The sequence below is a fragment of the Pygocentrus nattereri genome, chromosome 11 (genome assembly GCF_015220715.1).
Source record: "Pygocentrus nattereri isolate fPygNat1 chromosome 11, fPygNat1.pri, whole genome shotgun sequence".
Lineage (NCBI taxonomy): Eukaryota > Metazoa > Chordata > Actinopteri > Characiformes > Serrasalmidae > Pygocentrus > Pygocentrus nattereri.
This window is the reverse complement of record NC_051221.1, coordinates 14,428,241-14,447,765: the sequence shown is the minus strand read 5'-3', so window position 1 is coordinate 14,447,765 and position 19,525 is coordinate 14,428,241. Positions and strand designations below refer to the sequence as shown.

The 19,525-nt window shown below is 42.6% G+C and overlaps 1 protein-coding gene across 1 annotated transcript in view; it reads right to left on the bottom strand.

Moving 5' to 3' along the window:
* The window catches only part of LOC108442487 (F-actin-uncapping protein LRRC16A-like), a 53,083-nt gene extending 33,920 nt beyond the window's left edge, over positions 1 to 19,163 (bottom strand). Inside the window, exons 1-6 of the mRNA XM_017722551.2 lie at positions 18,854 to 19,163; positions 14,368 to 14,465; positions 6,240 to 6,290; positions 2,855 to 2,914; positions 1,187 to 1,308; positions 974 to 1,071 (exon numbers count right to left, since the gene is read on the bottom strand). Of these exons, the coding sequence (XP_017578040.1) occupies positions 974 to 1,071; positions 1,187 to 1,308; positions 2,855 to 2,914; positions 6,240 to 6,290; positions 14,368 to 14,465; positions 18,854 to 18,890 (466 nt within the window). The 5' untranslated portion in view covers positions 18,891 to 19,163. The remainder of the gene's footprint in view (positions 1 to 973; positions 1,072 to 1,186; positions 1,309 to 2,854; positions 2,915 to 6,239; positions 6,291 to 14,367; positions 14,466 to 18,853) is intronic.
* Positions 19,164 to 19,525: the final 362 nt, after the last annotated feature.

The following is a 19,525-nucleotide window of genomic DNA, read 5'->3' as shown; positions in this document are numbered from 1 at the left end:
GAAAATCAGGCTGCTTCAGATCTAAAACAAAAAATCCACAGCTGTTTCTGTCCATCCTTCCACTGTGAGAGGACGACTCAGTGCTATGGGTCTGAAAAGATGTGTAGAGTTGTGGTTAATTTGTGCATTCTGAAAACAAAACGCTGCCAGTCCACTTTTGCTTTGCTTTCTGGCGAAGACCTCAAGGCTTATTGCGCATACAGCTACAGTCCGTTCAGCAGGTAAACACAGACCACTAAGGATCACTTACAAGGTTCTGTTCAGAATAAAGACTGTCTGTGACCTGCGACAAGACAGCAGCGCTTTAAAGTGATATGACGTGTAGAGCCCGCGTGACGGTACAGTGTTGAAGGCTCATGCTGAGCACGCAAGGCAGGGTTTTAAGCTCCTTTCACACTGAACGCTGAATCAATGCTCTTTCAAATATGCAATTTCATTGGAGACGTGGATGTTCTCTGGGTGGGGCTCAGCGAAGAGCACAGCTGAAAACAGTCAGTTCCACTGACCACCTGAATGGTTAGATTTATCAGAGAATCCTGCCTACTTTGCTAGCACTGTGCACACCATGAGTGGTGTGAAAGAGGTCTGAGTTCTAATGAAGCTCTGAACAAGAAGTGGTCTGAGACCTCAAAGGACCAAAAAACGAGTCCTCTTTATATTTCACTTACATTGTGAGGTCATTTACAGTTGGTTTCCTTTTTAGGTTCACTTTAACAGAACTCAGTTCATTTAAAAAGAACTAAATGTGAAAACACCCTAAGACTGAACTTTGGAGGCGTGGAAAACTGAAAATTAGTCTCCTTAAAGGAATGGACAATGTGATGGAGGCAAAGAGTGGACAAATAATCTGTATCTAACAGCTGTTTTGACTAGAAAATGAATCAATGAAGGGCGATATCTGACTTTTGTACTGCAGTGTAAACAGACAGATACAGACAAGCATACAGAAAGACAGATAGACAGGGTCCAGTACCACAGGGTCCAGCGTCAGTAGATGTGTTTTTGTCCCATAGTGTCTGCAGACTGGCCACCCTCTCTGCTGGTTTTAGAGAGAGTCTCTTCATCACCCTCCTACAACACACACACTCTTTTAGTTTAATGTTTAACATAAAGGAGGAAACAGAGTGTCTAAAAATACAGATGAATACACAGACGGACAGACAGACAGACAGACCGACAGACGTACACTGGGTTTAGTCCTGGACAATGTTCCTGTATGCTGATCCCAACCTGAGCGATGACTTCATCAGCCTCCTCATTAGAGCTGAGCTTCAGACACAACTGGCCTTTATCATAGTCCACAACCAACTGCATACAGACACAGGCACAACATACAGAACTTCTACATGGCACCTTAACATCAACATGCACATCCCACCACCCTCAGCTCAGTTTAATATCTGTAGTTCTGATATGGGATCTAATTTGAGGTTAGTTTTCTCACCTGTCTAAGGGAATGTTAACCCTTTAAACTATAAGACTGGCTTATATAAGCTAAAACTCTTATTCAACTGGCTGCTGACTGAGTTAGATGAGAGACAATTTCTATAAACATTGAGTTACACAAAATGATTTAAAAATAATCACAGTCATTTGCAATATATTTGATTATTCCAACAGATAGCATAGTTGGTAGCTCATATTTTTCATTTATAGCATCATTCTGGACACAAAAAATGTGACCAACTGTGACTTTTACAGCTAAGCCTCTGTTTTCCATTTCCAACAACTGACTGAAATCTGTTCAGACGATAGCTCACAGTTAGTGATGTATCTAGAGCTTCCAGAAGAACAGAAGAACCCCCCCCCCCCCCCCCCCCCCCCCCCCACCAAAACTTAACAAAGAAAATAGCGTTAAGCTCTGAAATACAGCACAATGATTCTATGGAATAAAAAGCCATGAAAAAAATGTAAAAATAAAATAAAGACATATTTTTTAGTCCCCAGAAATCTTCTGTGGTACATTATCAGCGTTTTGAATGTCTGTTTCATGAAACTTGTTTCATGGACTATGGGCAGTTGCAGCTGAGTGTTATGCGGGTTGCAGCAGTTTTTAGACACCTGCACTGTCCCCATCAGTTAAACAGCACTTAAAGCTTCCTTCTTTGAGAGAGAGGAGAAAATCAGGCTGCTTCAGATCTAAAACAAAAAAATTCACAGGTGCTTCTGTCCATCCTTCCACTGTGAGAGGACGACTCAGTGCTATGGGTCTGAAAAGATGTGTAGAGTTGTGGTTAATTTGTGCATTCTGAAAACAAAACGCTGCCAGTCCACTTTTGCTTTGCTTTTTGGTGAAGACCTCAAGGCATATTGCGCACACAGCTACAGTCCGTTCAGCACTTCAGCAGGTAAACACAGACCACTAAGGATCACTTACAAGGTTCTGTTCAGAATAAAGACTGTCTGTGACCTGCGACAAGACAGCAGCGCTTTAAAGTGATATGACATGAGAGCCTGTGTGACTGTGGTGTTAAAGGCTCATGCTGAGATTCTATGGAATAAAAAGTCATGAAAAAAATGTAAAAATAAAATAAAGACATATTTTTTAGTCCCCAGAAATCATCTGTGGTACGTTATCAGCGTTTTGAATGTCTGTTTCTTGAAACTTGTTTCACGGACTATGGACAGTTGCAGCTGAGTTTCGTGCGGGTTGCAGCAGTTTTTAAAAGAGAAATGCAGGTTTCTGGACATTCTAAGCAAGTAAAGTTGTATAATAGATTCACCATGTAAATATCACATCACCTCACATTTATAAGTACATATTTATATATAACAGGATAACAAGCCTAATAACAAGTATATTCTTTTAAAACTCTACAGTTTAAGATGTTATGAGATGTTATGAGAAACACACCTGGTTTGGCTTGCTGCTGCTGACAGCTTGAATGTCAAAGAAATTGAAGGTTTGTTCTATCTGGAAGAAACAAGAGTGTTAGATGAGTAGTTTTAAAACCTCAGGACCCCAGAAACCCGAGGTGTTTTCATGCTTGGCTTGATTAATGATCTGAGGAAGTGTCGAAGGTCCGCTGATGTGGGGACAACACCAAGAAATACAGAGTATGGATCTCTAACACATGGACTAAGAATTGCTGCACTGAAGTGCCGGCATTAGGGCTGAGCGATATGATATGGTAGTCATGATCAATTGTCATGATAAGCATATTGTGAGCATGTCAGACAGTCTACTGGAAGAGCTGTTTGTTTCTTCACTGGATTTTTAAAAAATTGCTCTAACTGATCAGATATCAGAAAAAAATAAATATGACATATCGAGTATCGTGATAATTTCTCAAAATATCATGATATTAGGTTTTTGCCATATCGTCTACTTCTAAAAAGGGTCTAGAAATTATGACTGACGACAACCTTGGCCGATATAATTTTATATTAACTCCCTTTTACCCTATTCCTCAATGGTCAGGAACCCCACAGGACCACCACAGAGGGGGCATTATTTGGGCAGTAGATTATTCTTAGCACTGCAGTGACTCTGATGTGGTGGTGGTGCGTTAGTGTCTGTTGTGCTGCTAGAATTTTCAAACACTGTGTACACTTACTGCCCACTCTATAAGACACATCTACCATGTTGGTCCACCTTATAGAAGTAAAGTCAGAGACGATACCACCACCACTACGTCAGTGTCACTGCAGTGCTGAGAATGAGCCACCACCCTAATAACTCCTGCTCTGCTGTGGTCCTGTGGGGGTCCTGACCAGTGAAGAACAGTGTAAAAAGGGTCTAACAAAGTATGCAAAGAAAGAGATGGAGTAAAGTCTGTAATTGTAGAACAAGGTGTACTTGATGAAGCAGGCAGTTAGTGGACACTAAGCTACAAAGTTAGTTGCTTAAACATCCTGTCATTTCAAATTATATACACCGCTCAAAAAAATAAAGGGAACACTCAAATAACACATCCTAAATCTGAATGAATAAAATATTCTCATTGAATACTTTGTTCTGTACAAAGTTGAATGTGCTGACAACAAAATCACACAAAAATCATCAATGGAAATCAAATTTATTAACCAATGGAGGCCTGGATTTGGAGTCGCACACAAAATTAAAGTGGAAAAACACACGACAGGCTGATCCAACTTTGATGAAATGTCCTTAAAACAAGTCAAAATGAGGCTCGGTGTTGTGTGTGGCCTCCAGGTGCCTGTATGACCTCCCTACAATGCCTGGGCGTGCTCCTGATGAGGTGGCGGATGGTCTCCAGAGGGATCTCCTCCCAGACCTGGACTAAAGCATCCGCCAACTCCTGGACAGACTGTGGTGCAATGTGGCGTTGATGGATGGAGCGAGACATGATGTCCCAGATGTGCTCAATCGGATTCAGGTCTGGGGAACGGGCGGGCCGGTCCATAGCTTCAATGCCTTCATCTTGCAGGAACTGCTGACACACTCCAGCCACATGAGGTCTAGCATTGTCCTGCATTAGGAGGAACCCAGGGCCAACCGCACCAGCATATGGTCTCACAAGGGGTCTGAGGATCTCATCTCGGTACCTAATGGCAGTCAGACTACCTCTGGCGAGTACATGGAGGGCTGTGCGGCCCTCCAAAGAAATGCCACCCCACACCGTTACTGACCCACTGCCAAACCGGTCATGCTGAAGGATGTTGCAGGCAGCAGATCGCTCTCCACGGCGTCTCCAGACTCTGTCACGTCTGTCACATGTGCTCAGTGTGAACCTGCTTTCATCTGTGAAGAGCACAGGGCACCAGTGGCGAATTTGCCAATCCTGGTGCTCTTTCGCAAATGCCAAGCGTTCTGCACGGTGTTGGGCTGTGAGCACAACCCCATCTGTGGACGTCGGGCCCTCATACCATCCTCATGGAGTTGGTTTCTAACCGTTTGTGCAGACACATGCACATTTGTGGCCTGCTGGAGGTCATTTTGCAGGGCTCTGGCAGTGCTCCTCCTGTGTCTCCTTGCACAAAGGTGGAGGTAGCGGTCCTGCTGCTGGGTTGTTGCCCTCCTACGGCCTCCTCCACGTCTCCTGGTGTACTGGCCTATCTCCTGGTAGCGCCTGTACGCTGACAGACACAGCAAACCTTCTTGCCACAGCTCGCATTGATGTGCCATCCTGGATGAGCTGCACTACCTGAGCCACTTGTGTGGGTTGTAGAGTCCGTCTCATGCTACCACGAGTGTGAAAGCACCACCAACATTCAAAAGTGACCAAAACATCAGCCAGAACGCAGAAAGGTACTGAGAAGTGGTCTGTGGTCCCCACCTGCAGAACCACTCCTTTATTGAGTGTGTCTTGCTATTTGCCAATAATTTCCACCTGTTGTCTGTTCCATTTGCACAACAGCAGTGAAACTGATTGTCAATCAGTGTTGCTTCTTAAGTTGCTTCCTAAGTTGCTTCCTAAGTGGACAGTTTGATTTCACAGAAGGTTGATCTACTTGGAGTTATATTGTGTTGTTTAAGTGTTCCCTTTATTTTTTTGACCAGTATATATATATATATATATATATATATATACACACACACACACACACATATATATACATTTACATCCCTAAGAGTAAACAAAAATACTCTTGGCTGTACCCTATAAGCATAAGAGTGGACACAGCAGAGACCCAAATGAATGTAGATCCACATACACACACATACAGAAAGTGAGAGATGACAGGAGGGCCTGAACATGGGAGGCCAAACTAAACCAGACACTCTTCCTGCCTCTCTCTCTTTCTGTGTGTGTGTGTGTGTGTGTGTGTGTGTGTGTGTGTGTGTGTGTGTGCGAGAGTGTGTGTTTCCAGCTGTTCAGATCTGGTGTTGTTTCTCCTCAAATGAGCTCGTGGGAAAAATATCTGAGGCACACCACACCACCCACACACACCACACACCTCATTCACATTTAGATCAGTATCAGTTTCCTCAAGAATATGAACAGAAAAAGCACATGCCATGTTCAGCTCTATTATTTACCACTAAATAGAAGTTTGATATGATGACATGACAACACACATACAGTACAGCTGCAAAAACAACTGGAGAGATGAGAAAATAAAGAATAATTTAAGAGAGAGAGAGAGAGAGAGAGAGAGAGAGAGAGAGAGAGAGAGAGAAAGAGAGACTCGAATCTGCGAATCTTGTGGTAAACAGGCTGAAGCATGTCTGGAGATCCAGCATCTCCTTCACACACAGAGACCCACTTAAAGCTACAGCTCCTGTTGTCTTAGATTAGATTATGAAAGTCACAGACAAACACAGGCTCACTCACCCTGGCGGGGGCTCGAGTGGACAGCAGAAAGGCCCGATGTGGAGCCAGAGCCTGAGGAGAGAAAATAAATAATTAGAGTGTGACCCAAGCTGGACCATTACAAACCATAAAACTGCTCAGCTGAAACCAAAAACACAACACAACCATTTAGAACAGCTCCAAACAGAAGGAAACATTATCAGATCAGTGTAGCATCTGGGTCAGTTGGCCAACTCTGTGGAAACTGTTCTCCCACTGAGGATTCTTCTGTAGGTTAGAACAGGAAAAATTAAAAACAAAAACTAAAATATAACAGCACTCTGAGACTTTGCGTCAGTTTGGGTTGTGCTTGTTTTATGGTTACTAACACTCAAATTCAGCAACCACAGTTAGCACCATCTTTAAAAACACTGTGGGCTGGTCTCTTAGACATGGACTAAAACCAGTCATGGATTAAACTGAAGCTCCAATGGTGAGTCATCAACGAAAATTCTATATAGCTTAATCTGGGTCTAGGAAACCAGCCCTATATGTCCAAAAGTCTTGGAGACACCTGCTTGTCCAGCATTATTTCTGAAATGAGGAGTTTTAACAGGAAATTTGCTCCTCCTTTGCTGCAATAACAGCCTCTACACTTCTGGAAAAGCCTTACACCAAACACCGAAACACTGCTGTGAGGATCTGATTGCAATCAGCCACAAGAGCATTAATAAGGTCAGGTACTGATGTCGGATGATCAGTTCTGGATCACAACTCATCCCAAAGGAATTGGATTGAGCTCCATCACTCCATAGAACACAACTCCACTGCTCCACAGCTCAATGGCACTGCTCCACAGCCACAAATACAGAATTAAACTGATGTGTGTATATGTTGAGTATTTTATATCAGCCAATCAGGTTTGATTACCAGGAGTATGTGTTATATAAATTAATATAAGGACTGTTAAGTATTACCCAAACAACAAGCCGTGGGTAACAAAGGACATTAAAGCTCTCCTCAACAAGAAGAAGAGGGCCTTCAACAAGAAGAGAACGAGCCAGATGGAACTGAAGACAGCTATCAAGGAGGCGAAGAACAAATATAGGAGAAAGCAGGAGTGCAAACACCAGCAGAACAACATGAGGGAGGTTTGGAATGGAATGAGGACCATTACCAGTTTCAGATCCAGTTACAACAGAGGAGTAGAGGGCAGCGTGGACAGGGCCAACAAGCTAAATCTGTTCTTTTGACACTGCAGGCTCTGTCCCCCCCCAGCCTGACTCCTCTGCTGCCGGTCCTCAGCAGCCCATTCCACTCACCCACCCTACCCCTTCTGATAGCCTGCCCCCCTCCTCTGACAGCCCATTTCACACCTCCACCCCTCCCCCACACGTCACCTCTACAGTGAGTCTCACTGCTGCCCAGGTGAGAAGACACCTGAAGAGACTCCACACAAACAAAGCTGCAGGCCCTGATGGGGTTCCCCCCAGGGTGCTTAACGCCTGTGCCTCCCAGCTTTCTGGAGTACTGCAACATGTCTTCAACATGAGTCTCCAGAGGGTCCCTACAATGTGGAAGACGTCCTGCATTGTTCCTGTTCCAAAGACGCCACGACCCAGCGACGCCAAGGACTACAGGCCAGTGGCACTGACGACTCATGTCATGAAGACCATGGAGAGGCTCATCTTATATCAGCTCCGACCCATAGTCCAGCCTTTTCTGGACCCCTCCTGTTTGCCTACCAGCCCTGTCTGGGAGTTGAAGACACCATCATCTACCTGCTCAACCGAGTATACGCTCACCTGGATAAGTCAGCCAGCACTGTGAGCTTTTTGACTTCTCCAGCACATTTAACACCGTCTGGCCTGCTTTTCTGGGTGATAAGCTCACAGCGATGCAAGTAGATACCACCCTCGTGTCCTGGATTGTTGACTACCTGACTGGCAGATCACAGTATGTATGCCTGCAGGACTGTGTGTCGGACAGAGTGGTCAGCAACATTGGAGTTCCAAAAGGAACTGTCCTCTCTCCCTTCCTCTTCACCCTCTACACCACGGACTTCAGCTACTGCACAGAGACTTGCCACCTTCAGAAGATGACTCTGCCGTAGTTGGATGTATCAACAAGGGTGATGAGGAAGAATACAGGGCGATGGTGAAGGACTTTGTCGCATGGTGCGAGCGGAACCACCTGGAGCTCAATGTGACAAACACAAAGGAACTGGTGGTGGACCTGATGTAGGACAAGACACCGGTCACCCCTGTGTCCATCAGGGGGGTCATTGTGGAAGGGCCAAAGTCGTTTCTATTTTCTGAGGCACCTGAGGTCCTTCAACATCTGCCGGACTATGCTGAGGATCTTCTGTGAGTCTGTGGTGGTGAGTGCTATCCTCTATGCTGTTGCATGCTGGGGAAGCAGGCTAACGGTGGCAGATGCCAACAGACTCAACAAACTGATCCGCAAGGCCGGTGATGTTGTGGGTGTGGAGCTGGACTCGCTGATGGCAACATCGGAGAGGAGGACGCTGTCTAAGTTGCAGGCCATTATGGACAATGGCTCCCACCCACTCTACGACACGGTGATGAGACACAGGAGCTCATTCAGTGCAAGACTCATTCTACCAAAATGCACCACAGAGTGCCACAGGAAGTCATTCTTACCTGTGGCCATCAAACTCTATAACTCCTCCCTCAGTGTGATTCACAATGTGTGGTTCATCTGTGCAAAACTCAATACCAAAGTGTACAATACTCAATACCAAACTGCGCAATACTCAATACCAAACTGTGCAATACTTAATACCAAACTGTACAATACTCAATACCAAACTGTACAATACTCAATACCAAACTGTGCAATACTCAATACCAAACTGTGCAATACTCAACACCAAACTGTGCAATACTCAATACCAAACTGTACAATTCTCAATACCAAACTGTACAAAACTCAATACCAAACTGTACAATACTCAATACCATCCTGAAGCTGTTATAGCTGCAAAGAGTGGGCCGACATCATATTAAACCCTATGGATTAAAAATGGGATGTCACTCAAGTTCATATGCGTGTGAAGGCAGATGAGCGAACAATTTTAGAAATATAGTGTAGATTGTGTCAGGGGCTCAAACTTAAGCTGACTGTTATTCCACTTATAACCAGCTACTATTACTATTAATATCTGTTCACACCCACAAGACAGTCACCCACCCACTTAAATCTGTCTCTTAATAACAATAAATATCCTTAGCAACAGATCAGTTGCACTAAATGTAGTCAGAGGGAGGGGGTGAGGGAGAAAGAGAGAGAGAGAGAGAGAGAGAGAGAGAGAGAGAGAGAGGTGGGGGGGTTGGGGGGGGGGTGCCTATGACTCATGTTACACTATTTCCTGATATTCATGAGATTTCCTGAATACTGATCACTCTCTCCTCTCCACTTCTTTTCCATTACTTTTTCACTTCCATTACTTTTTTTCACCATACCATTTGTCCTCTCTTGCTCTATTTTCCCTCTTTATTTCTCTCTTCTGATTTTCCTCTTTTCCTCTCTTCCCATCTCTCTTTCTTACCCCTTTCTCTTTCTCTCCATCTCATCTCTCTCTCCATCTCATCTTTCTCTCTCACTCTCCCTCTCACACACACACACACACACACACACACGCACACACACGCTCCCTTTTCTCTGCTAAACCCTGCCAGGTCTCTCTCTTCCCCATCTCTCACTCCCTTTTCTCTCACTGTTCCTCTCTCTCTCTCCTAGTCTCACTCCCTCTCTCTTTCACGCCATTCTAGCTCTGTTCAGATCACTGTGAGGTTGTTTTTCCACAGGTGGGTCCTGACTTTGGGCCTCAAGCTCTCAGACTTATTGAGGTAATCTGTAATCTTCAGAAAGCCAGGTAGGGCTAAAGGGTGTGATTCTGACCACTGGAGGAGCAGAAGGAGGAGGAGGAGGGAGGAGATGGAGGAGGTGTATAATTACATCAGCCTTGCTACTTGCAGCACAACAACATGTTATGGTGTAAGTTACTTATACAGTCTCACCCACAAAAATAGGCAGGGCAAGCTTTACAGAGTGTTTGGCAGAAATCTCACGAAACATAATGAGAAACTGTAGCACACATAATGCATTATTCATTTTAAATAATATTACTGAGGGTTGCAAGTAAACAATCATACCGTTATGATTATGCATGGTATCATAGTGATATGACCAGGTATAGTTTTGTTATGTATCTGAGCTGACATTAGCACGGGGGCAAATTTGTTGTTGTTTCAATTAGACACAGCGGCACAGTCCAGCTGGGGCTCGGTCCAGTGGCAAACACAAAGTTTTCAGCCTGCATATAACAACAACCACAATATAACCTTTAAACGGCAAACCTGAAACATGAACAATTATATCAAACACAAATGTATCAAAAATAACATTTCTCTTCTTTCAAGAATGTGTCCTCTCCAGAGAGAGCAGAGATTTGACTGAAAAAAGCAAAGCTGTTTCCTTTTGGTTACTGGGGTTAAGATTAGGCCTAGGCTTTGGTACTTACATATCACTCTGTTCAACACAAAAACCTCTCCAAAATGGTACCTTCACTGTGGAATGAAGAAAAATAAACTTGGACTGGTAATTAGTGAAACCACATTTTTCCCCCCAAGTAATTCTGGAGTGTTCTTGTTGGTCCATTAATCATAAAATGTTAACACAAAAAAGAGCATTTTTCTTATTTTAAATTAGGTCCATGTCAATTTTTTATAATAATAATAATAACAATAACAATAACAACAACAATAATAGAGATAAAACGTTTTGTCCTGACAGTAGAAATATGGCTGTATCTGCAAGTACAGACACTTTTAGGTCCTTACAAGGGATTTTTGGATATATGTGCACATTTTTAGCACACACCATAGAAAACATTTTATTGGTGTTATTAGTGTCACATTCTCACAAACAAAGCTGTGGCTAAAAATGTATGAACCACATTTTGGGTCAAAAGTTGTTTTTCATGTCCCACACCTGTGATTTCAATCCTCAAATCCATAAAATGCATAAAAACATGTTCTGAACTTCCTAAATGACTGCATTTCAACTGAAACTGTGTTGCATGCATGCTAACTCAAAAAGTCAAATGCGATTATCTGCACAAAATAGTGTCCTGACGAGTTATTTAATTTTTTAAATTATATTAGTTTGACAGCTGTAACTCAAACATTTGTCATTTATATCCAATAAGAGCGAAAATATTACTGCAGCAGCTAAGAGTGTTGCAAAGACAATCAGTTCAGATTAAATGACTTAACAGACAAATTCAGAATCAAATTAGAAATTAGATATAATATAGAAATTATATGTGCAGTTTTGTGTCATTCATTGTTTACATTGGAGAACTGACAGACAATTTTCCAAAACTACTGCCAGCCAAAAGTGTCTTCAGCTGTAGAAACACCCTTATATAATGCATGAGTCCTGAAAAGCTCTTAATACAACTCTGTAGCCAAAGCTGAGAGTGCAGCCGCGGAAGATTGCGTTTCTCAGCCGTTACGTCACTGAAGGCTGTTTCGTTTTTTTTTTGTCGGATTCTTTGAATGCAGCTGAGAAATGTGTCATCGTTTGTAAGAAATTGAAGGATGTGGCTGGTCAGTCTCCCATAATCCCCCACACAAAGCCCAAAACAAGTTAAAACCCAGCAGAAACAGGTGCGAGATGATGCTGCAGCACCAGAGTCTGTATATAATGACATCTAACATTCAAATTTTCAAATGGAAGATTTAAATGTCACATTGCTAACGTCAGTAAGCTGCATCGGTACAGCCTGATCAGGCCGTCTCAAATGTGTGTGAACACTGAACGGGGGCCTTCATATACCAGCGCTAAGAGGGTCCTTAACTTTGAGGCCCAGCGAGCGAGTGTGCGTATCTGGGTGGGTGGAGTCTCGTTGGGTTGCAAAACATTCCAAAGTTCCATCCAATTCCTGTCGCTACACAACAAACTACATACATACACAAGCATATAGCCTCTCTCTCTCCCTCTCTGTCTCTCTCTCTCTCTCACCAAACACAGCTGCAACTGCTTCTTTTAGCAGAACTAACAGCCATGCAGGAAGTGCCTGTAGTTGCTGCCAGTGCATTTCTTACTAAATCTTGTGGAAAGGCCTGGAATGCAGCATGTGAGTGTGTGATTGTGTGTGTGTGTGTGTGTGTGTGTGTGTGTGTGTGTGTGTGTGTGTGTGTTTTACTCAAACACTCTACACTCCACATACCTAGCAGCATCGTGGTGTGTCAGGACATGACGAGCAGAGTGCTTAGGCATGCCACGAGAACACTAACTCACTGAGAGAAACGGGGAAAAGACAGAGCACAGATAAAGCAGGACAAAAAGGAGGGAATGCAAATAAATGCGTGCATGTGTGACTGAAAGACTGAAGGCCTCACTCATACAAATACTTCATAAAATTGATTACCTTACATCAAACTCACAAACGTTAAGTATCCAACATTAAGCAGCATCATCAGGGAACCGTCGCCCAGCTGAGAACAGCACAGTGTGATGCATTAACACCTAAAACTCGTGTCATGAGATAAGGTTTATATATTTATTTATAGTTCCACTCTTGTCAGCCCCCTGGAACCCTGTCACGAACCCCGAGGTTAAGGGTGGGATTCAAATGGAATGATAAATTGTGCATATTTATAGATCTGCATATGCTCCTGCACCATAATTAGACCTTTTCAAGAAGTTTCTTGGGCTTAATAAATAAATAACGCATTAAAAATATTTAACCGTTTATTATTTAACATATACATCATTTTTGTGTTTACACTTATGACTTCAGGGGGAACATCGCACATACATACAGACTGGATTGTGTTTACAATGTTTTAGAACAGACTAACAGGCTTATTAACAGTGTTTTTCCTGTTTGTTTCCCTGCAATAACACAACTTACCGTTTGCTTCGCACAGACAAATGTTAGTGAATAAGTCTGAAAGGTGTAGCACAACACCCACCAAGTTACAGAGGCTTAGACAAAAAGTGTCACAATTACCGTGGCCTCCACTGCCAAGTATAGTAGAATATTATGCAATGCACGAAACTCCAGCCAGTGGAGCTCAGGCTGGTTAGTATAGCCTCAGGCAGTGCAATCAGATCCCTACAGTCTACAACCACACCCTGTACCCTTTCACACACACTTACACAAAGACAAAGTGTTTGTGGGCAGCTCTGGGCTCTGCAAACTGTCTAATGATGTTGCAGGAATGTACATCAGAGTAAAAGACCATTCTCTCTGCTTTGTATGTAGACAGCACAGCTGGGCAGCAGCAGAACAGCAGAGAGACTCTACTACTGCTCTTTGTCTACTACTGAAATAAAACCTTCTTTAGAGTTTCTTCTCATTTCAGCTGCCGCAACCTCAAAGCACAAGCAGCAAAGCTATTATGGCTGCACAACACATTGTTTGTTATTTAGTAATAGTAATCATGATATAAATATTGTGATACTGCATGTATGTAACTTTGGGCACTCCAGTTACATGTTTTATTGACTACTGCACATTTTAATGGACAATTACTGTTTACTTGCTGAAATTAAACATATCAGGGAAAAAAAAAAGAAATATAAAATGCAGCCTGTGTAAAATGTATGGCACTTTTTTATATTTTGAATTTTTCCAACGTGTTAATCTCAGGAAATAAATTGAATTTGAGAAATCTGCTGAAAAATGATTCGAGTGTGTTCTCTACTGAGCAAGGCTTCTTAACCGTTTTCTGAGTGTGGTCATTTTTTAGGGTTATAAGGCATAAGTACTTTTTCATAGCACCACTCTTGTGAGACCCCTGGAACCCTGTCACAAACCCCCAGGTTAAGAAGTCCTGCTGTAGAGGGCAATAGAGGGCAATACTGGAGTCTAACTTATTTTCACGACCGCATCTGCAGAACAGCATACGGACGCAGTGAAAATGTTCAACTTTGTGCGGTTTGCCTCATATTCACATTCATACAGCGTTTGGAAGGATTTGGACAGAAAAGTGTGCATTTCATCACCATTTCACTGCGATTCCACACCAACTGACTGACAGACTGCTTAATTGATTGATGTTACCTGACTGTTTAAAATGGGGCACAGCAAAATGCCCCCCGACCGCACACCGCCACACACAGATTCACTCACCAGGATCCGGCTCTCCAGTTTGTCCCCTTTCACCTCCACCTGCACCTTCTTCTTCATGCTCAGTTTAACCTGCCGGCCCACAGCATCCTGCACACTCTCTGCACATGGAGGATGAGAAGTGGAGGAGAAGAGAGGGAGAGAAAGAGAGAAATACATGAGACAAATGGGTTTCTGCATGTTGCAGATGCACATAATACACTGTTAGTAGTAAAGGTCTCTGCATGCATTTTTCATCATCTAGGTACAAACACTGTAAATGTTGACTCAAAGGTACAGCAGTGGGTTTAAGGTCCAATTGAGGACCTTAAGTAAGTTTTTCTGAGATGAAAAGTACATATTTGTACTTTTAAACAATAAAATATAAAGCCTGGAGACAAGACGGGGTGAGTGGAGTCAGTACATCCTAGAAAATGTTCCCTGACTAAAGGTACTGAGATGTACCCTTGAGGAGACCACCTCAGTGATAAGAGAGATACTGCCCCAGTACTGAGTACCCAGTACTGAGAGTTATTTCAACAGACGAGATGACTGAGATGACCGAACTGTCAAGTTTAGTACCTTTTTTGTTGACAGTGTATTCATATGTTGACAGTGTATTCATCAGCAAAAACAAAAATAAATAAATAAATCAAATAAGTTGCAATAGCTGTGAATCTGTTGGTCAATCTTCTGAAACCCTTGAAGCAATTCTCAGCACAAATCCCATTATTTACACTTGGCTTGACTCTCGTCTCTCCTCAGTCTTTCAAGTCTTTCTCGTCCGTCTATTTCCTTTCTCTTCTCTTTCTCCCTTTGATGTTTTTGCACTAAAGTCAGATGGGAACTAGATCAATGACATCATCGCAGGATTTCTAAGGCAAGATCACAGACTCACAGACTCACGAAATGGCCAGTGGGAAAGTGGTTCAACCCTAAAGGAAATTGCTTAGAAAAAAAAAAGAGGAAAAAGAGAAAAGCAGAAACGAAAGGCAAGAAAGGTCAGCCAAGAAAAGTCTTTCTGAGGATCCCTCCACGCTGGACTAAAATCCCCACCACCCTCACATCTCACTCATATGACCATCGCATGTTGAATCCACTGACCCTACAGCACCTCAGCCAAGCTCATCAGAGAAAAAAGGGCCTGAACAAATCTAAAACACCTGCCTATGACTTTCAAAACCTTGATTAGCTGGATGAGGTGCTGGGTTACACATTAGATATTCATATAATGCATTATATTCATTTCTCTCTCTTTACATTCTTTTCTCTCCAATTGTTGACCATTTTCCAGCCTCTCTTCATTTACTACAATGAAAGTTTTTGTTTATTTATTTACGTTGTGCCTTTAAGACATATGTACATATTATCAATTTTCATATTAGGATTTCAAATTTCAGTGCCATGGCGCATTATTTAGCCTATGTTCTGAACAGGAACTTCAGAATTGTATATTACATGCCACTACGTCCTGCCAGGGCTGGGCAATATGATGATGTTTTGTCATTTTTGATGACACGCTTTTCTGATATCGTCAGTACTTGAAAAGCACTGACTAACTACGTTTCATTACAAAGTGAGCATAATTAGGCCTCTATAATAGGATTTAGTTCAGTGTAGTTTGTAGAACAGTAAAAGTCATTGTAGTTGTAGGCTATTATTATTATTATTATTATTATTATTATTACTATTATTGCCTCTGCTATATTTTTATATGTGTCAGCACAGGTTCAATTCAATTGAATTAATTCTCAGAAAAACTAAATATATTGATGCATATTATGAAAATGTCTTTAACTGCTGTGTTACAATATTTTGCCATGTCACTCACCCCATGTTCATAGGTCTATTCCATTCCTTGCTGCTATAACTTAATTATAACACAGTCACTGTGCATAATTTTCCAAGCTGTTCCTGAGTAATAATCCTGAGGATATGAACAAATACATGTATTTATTTATTTTTAAAGGCTTAACCATGGACTGGGCCTTCAAATTAGCTTAAGCTAGATGCCTATATGCATTGCATGTGTTGCATTCTATGTAACAACATTTATGCGTATTGTCAAATAAACAAATAAAATAAAAAATAAATCTGTCTGTTGTCTGGGTCTATGCTGCAATGTAATAAACACAAAACATATCATCAGCCTGAGTACTGGGAGATATAAATGACAGTTTAAGCCTCCCTTCAGAATGCTCTTCCCTGCAGGTGCTTCTGCTGCACAACTCCAGATTACAGGCCCTGCAACCCTCCATGGATTCAAGTGAGCACCTGGTTCAGGTGTGATGGAAGGAACAGGAAAGTGTCCAGGTTGTGGATGCTGGAGGTCTGTAGCTCCGTGTGAAATATTTAATAGAAGATGAAATGGGCTTTAACAGGCTCTTCTCCCTCACTGCAGTTTTAGGGAGGCGTATGAGGTTATGCTGAATCAAAAGTGTTGAAGAAAGTCTTACCAGGGGGTGGTTATAAAATGTGTCTAACAAAAAGGCTAAAAACAGTGTACAGAAGCATGGTTGTAATACAGTTTTCTTTCATTTATGATCAAATTTGGCATCTCGGAGCCTCTTATCAGACCAAAACTGGTGGAGATGGAGCAGGGCTTATGTTATAAACATACCCATTTGTTTCTGAAGATGCTTACATATTCTGGGGGCTGGGATGGCTTATTATGTTATTATTCTGAGCCAAATGTGTGTAATGCACAATTAGAGCCATGGAGAGTCAAGACTTGTGGACTAATTATATAAAATATGGAAATTAGAACTGAATATAAGTACATAAACAACTCAAGATTAGCCACATAACTTAAGCCCAAAGTAAACCTGTCCAATATGGAGAGGACCTAAGAAAAATATCCTCACTTTGAGCTTAAAGGGGCTTTCCAGCCTAAAATTAGCACTTATCTAGTTATCTGTTGTGTTATATAGTATTCTGTACCACAGAACTGCATCCCTCAGCCTCCTCAGTTCGGCAGTGATCCTGATTTTGTGTTTTCATCACTGTAATACCCAGCTTGCGCTATGTAAATGAGATAGGGAATCCCCTCATAACCCCACTGCAATACAGACATGCTCAATACTAGCAGAGCCACTGATGCAGGTTCTAATGAATACAGATGGCCGGCTGGTGTTCTGCATCCTAACAGTAGCTGTCTGGCTTTCTTCTTCATTCACCAGTTAATGAGAAATATAAACTCCTTCAAACAGCCCGTATAGGTATACATCAGGTATACATACCAAACACTTATCAAATGTTCCTCCCATGTTCAAGATACATACCCAGAAGGGGCTTTTCCAGTCTTTAACTGGAAAAGTCTCCCTGTACAGAGTACTGCACCAGTGCAGGAGGGGAGCAGGAATGTTTACAACAGATGTAGAGATGGTTAAACGCATCATTTTGACCAGAGTGCCCCTTTACGTTATGTGGCTAACTGGAATACCCACCTTCTCTCCTTCTCAAACAGGATGACTTGAAGAGCAGCACACTGCAAGGTCACTGAAGAGTTAGCACAGCCCCAAAAAACACACCCACAACACTTCAGATATCAGAGCGGAGCGAGGCGTGTTCAGACTGGCCTCTCAAAGCTATCTTAGTTGAGCAATGTCAGGATACCGACTCTGATAGCTGCTAGAGACGCGTACAACTGTCTAAGGCCACAGCAGAATGTGTTAGGGAATCCTGCTAAAGTAGCCTGATCATATCAGCTTAAGACCATTTCTTACAGATACTAGAAGAGAAACTTCCTCAAAGCACCTTTTTGGATGTGGTAGTTCTTTTACTTTTACTGTTCAGTGGAAGACCAATCTTTAAAGGGGAATGCCACCCATTTTTCTAAATGTCTGCATCATTCAGCCACTGAGATGTGAATAGTCATTCAGAGTGGCTTGGTGTGAAATGGTGTCCTGTTCAGAAAACTACTGGCTCAGATTTCTTTACAGTGGTGGTGATAGGAACCAGGGGTCCCAATGGCTACAACACAAATATAGCCATTTTATTTACTGTCAAAGACTACCAGTGCACCTCCACGGATGTTCTGAGCTTTTATACGTAATTACAATGTTAAAACAGCAGTAAACCCCAAAACCTAGACCTCAAAATGTTTTGGCCTATACTGCCCTACAGATGTGTACCGATCCCCATTTAATGTAATGACTTTCTTTTAAAGGCATTAAACTCTTCAGACGTCTGGTTCCTATCAGCGCCACTGTGAACAGTTCTGACTCAGTCATTTTCTCTAAACTGGAACCTTTTCACACGAAACCTCTCTGAATGACGTAGTTTTCGTCTTAATCTCTTAATTACTGAGAAATGTAAAAAAGTCAGTGCAATTCCCCTTTAAGACAGCAGAAGGAAAACAAGCATACAGCTCCATCCGTGTTAACACTCTTAACAGGTCCACAGCGCAGACGGTGCTCTGGCCAGTCCAAACGGGCTACATGGGGAATTCCATCTGCCCCACCTGTGAGCACAGGTACACGCCATGTCTCTCACAAGGGGCATGTCTTACCGAGCACTTCTTTCCAGGGGTCGTCCTCTCCGGCCATCTTCGATGGAAAAAGGCCCTCAGTTCAGCGGCGAAAACGAACAGGAGAAAGTGAGCCTCACGCCAAGTTGACGAGCAGCCTCCTCCTCAGTCTCAGGTAAGACACGCAGGTGCTGGGCTGCTGCAAAGAGTCGACAACAACTCTAAAATCTCTCATTCACCCTTTTATTCACTTCATTTCGTGGACATTTCCCGAGCACGTTAAATATAAGGCAGAAGGGCTGAAAACAGCGGGAATAACGCAGAGGTTTGAGTGTGGAGTAGTGGAGGGAGGTGTAGCACATTCGGAATGTGAGCAGGAGGACACGCCCACTCGTGCTCGTGTCCAGGGAAACCCCGCCCCATGTGCTGGGATTGGCTAATATCCTTTCTCCTGGCATTTGATTGGTTCGTGACACACACGCGTACGCATGCAGTGCTCATGTACTCGATCACATACCGACTCCAGTCACAGTAATTTAGATTTTAAACTGAAAGTACTTAGTTATTGTTTTATATATGAACCTTTCTACCCAATTAGTTCCCATAGTATAAACTATAAATGCAGGGATTCAGACCTTATATAGATATTTACAAAGGTTATGTTAGAATCCATTTAAGCCTAAGGCACCAATAGAGATGGCAATAATAAGCTGA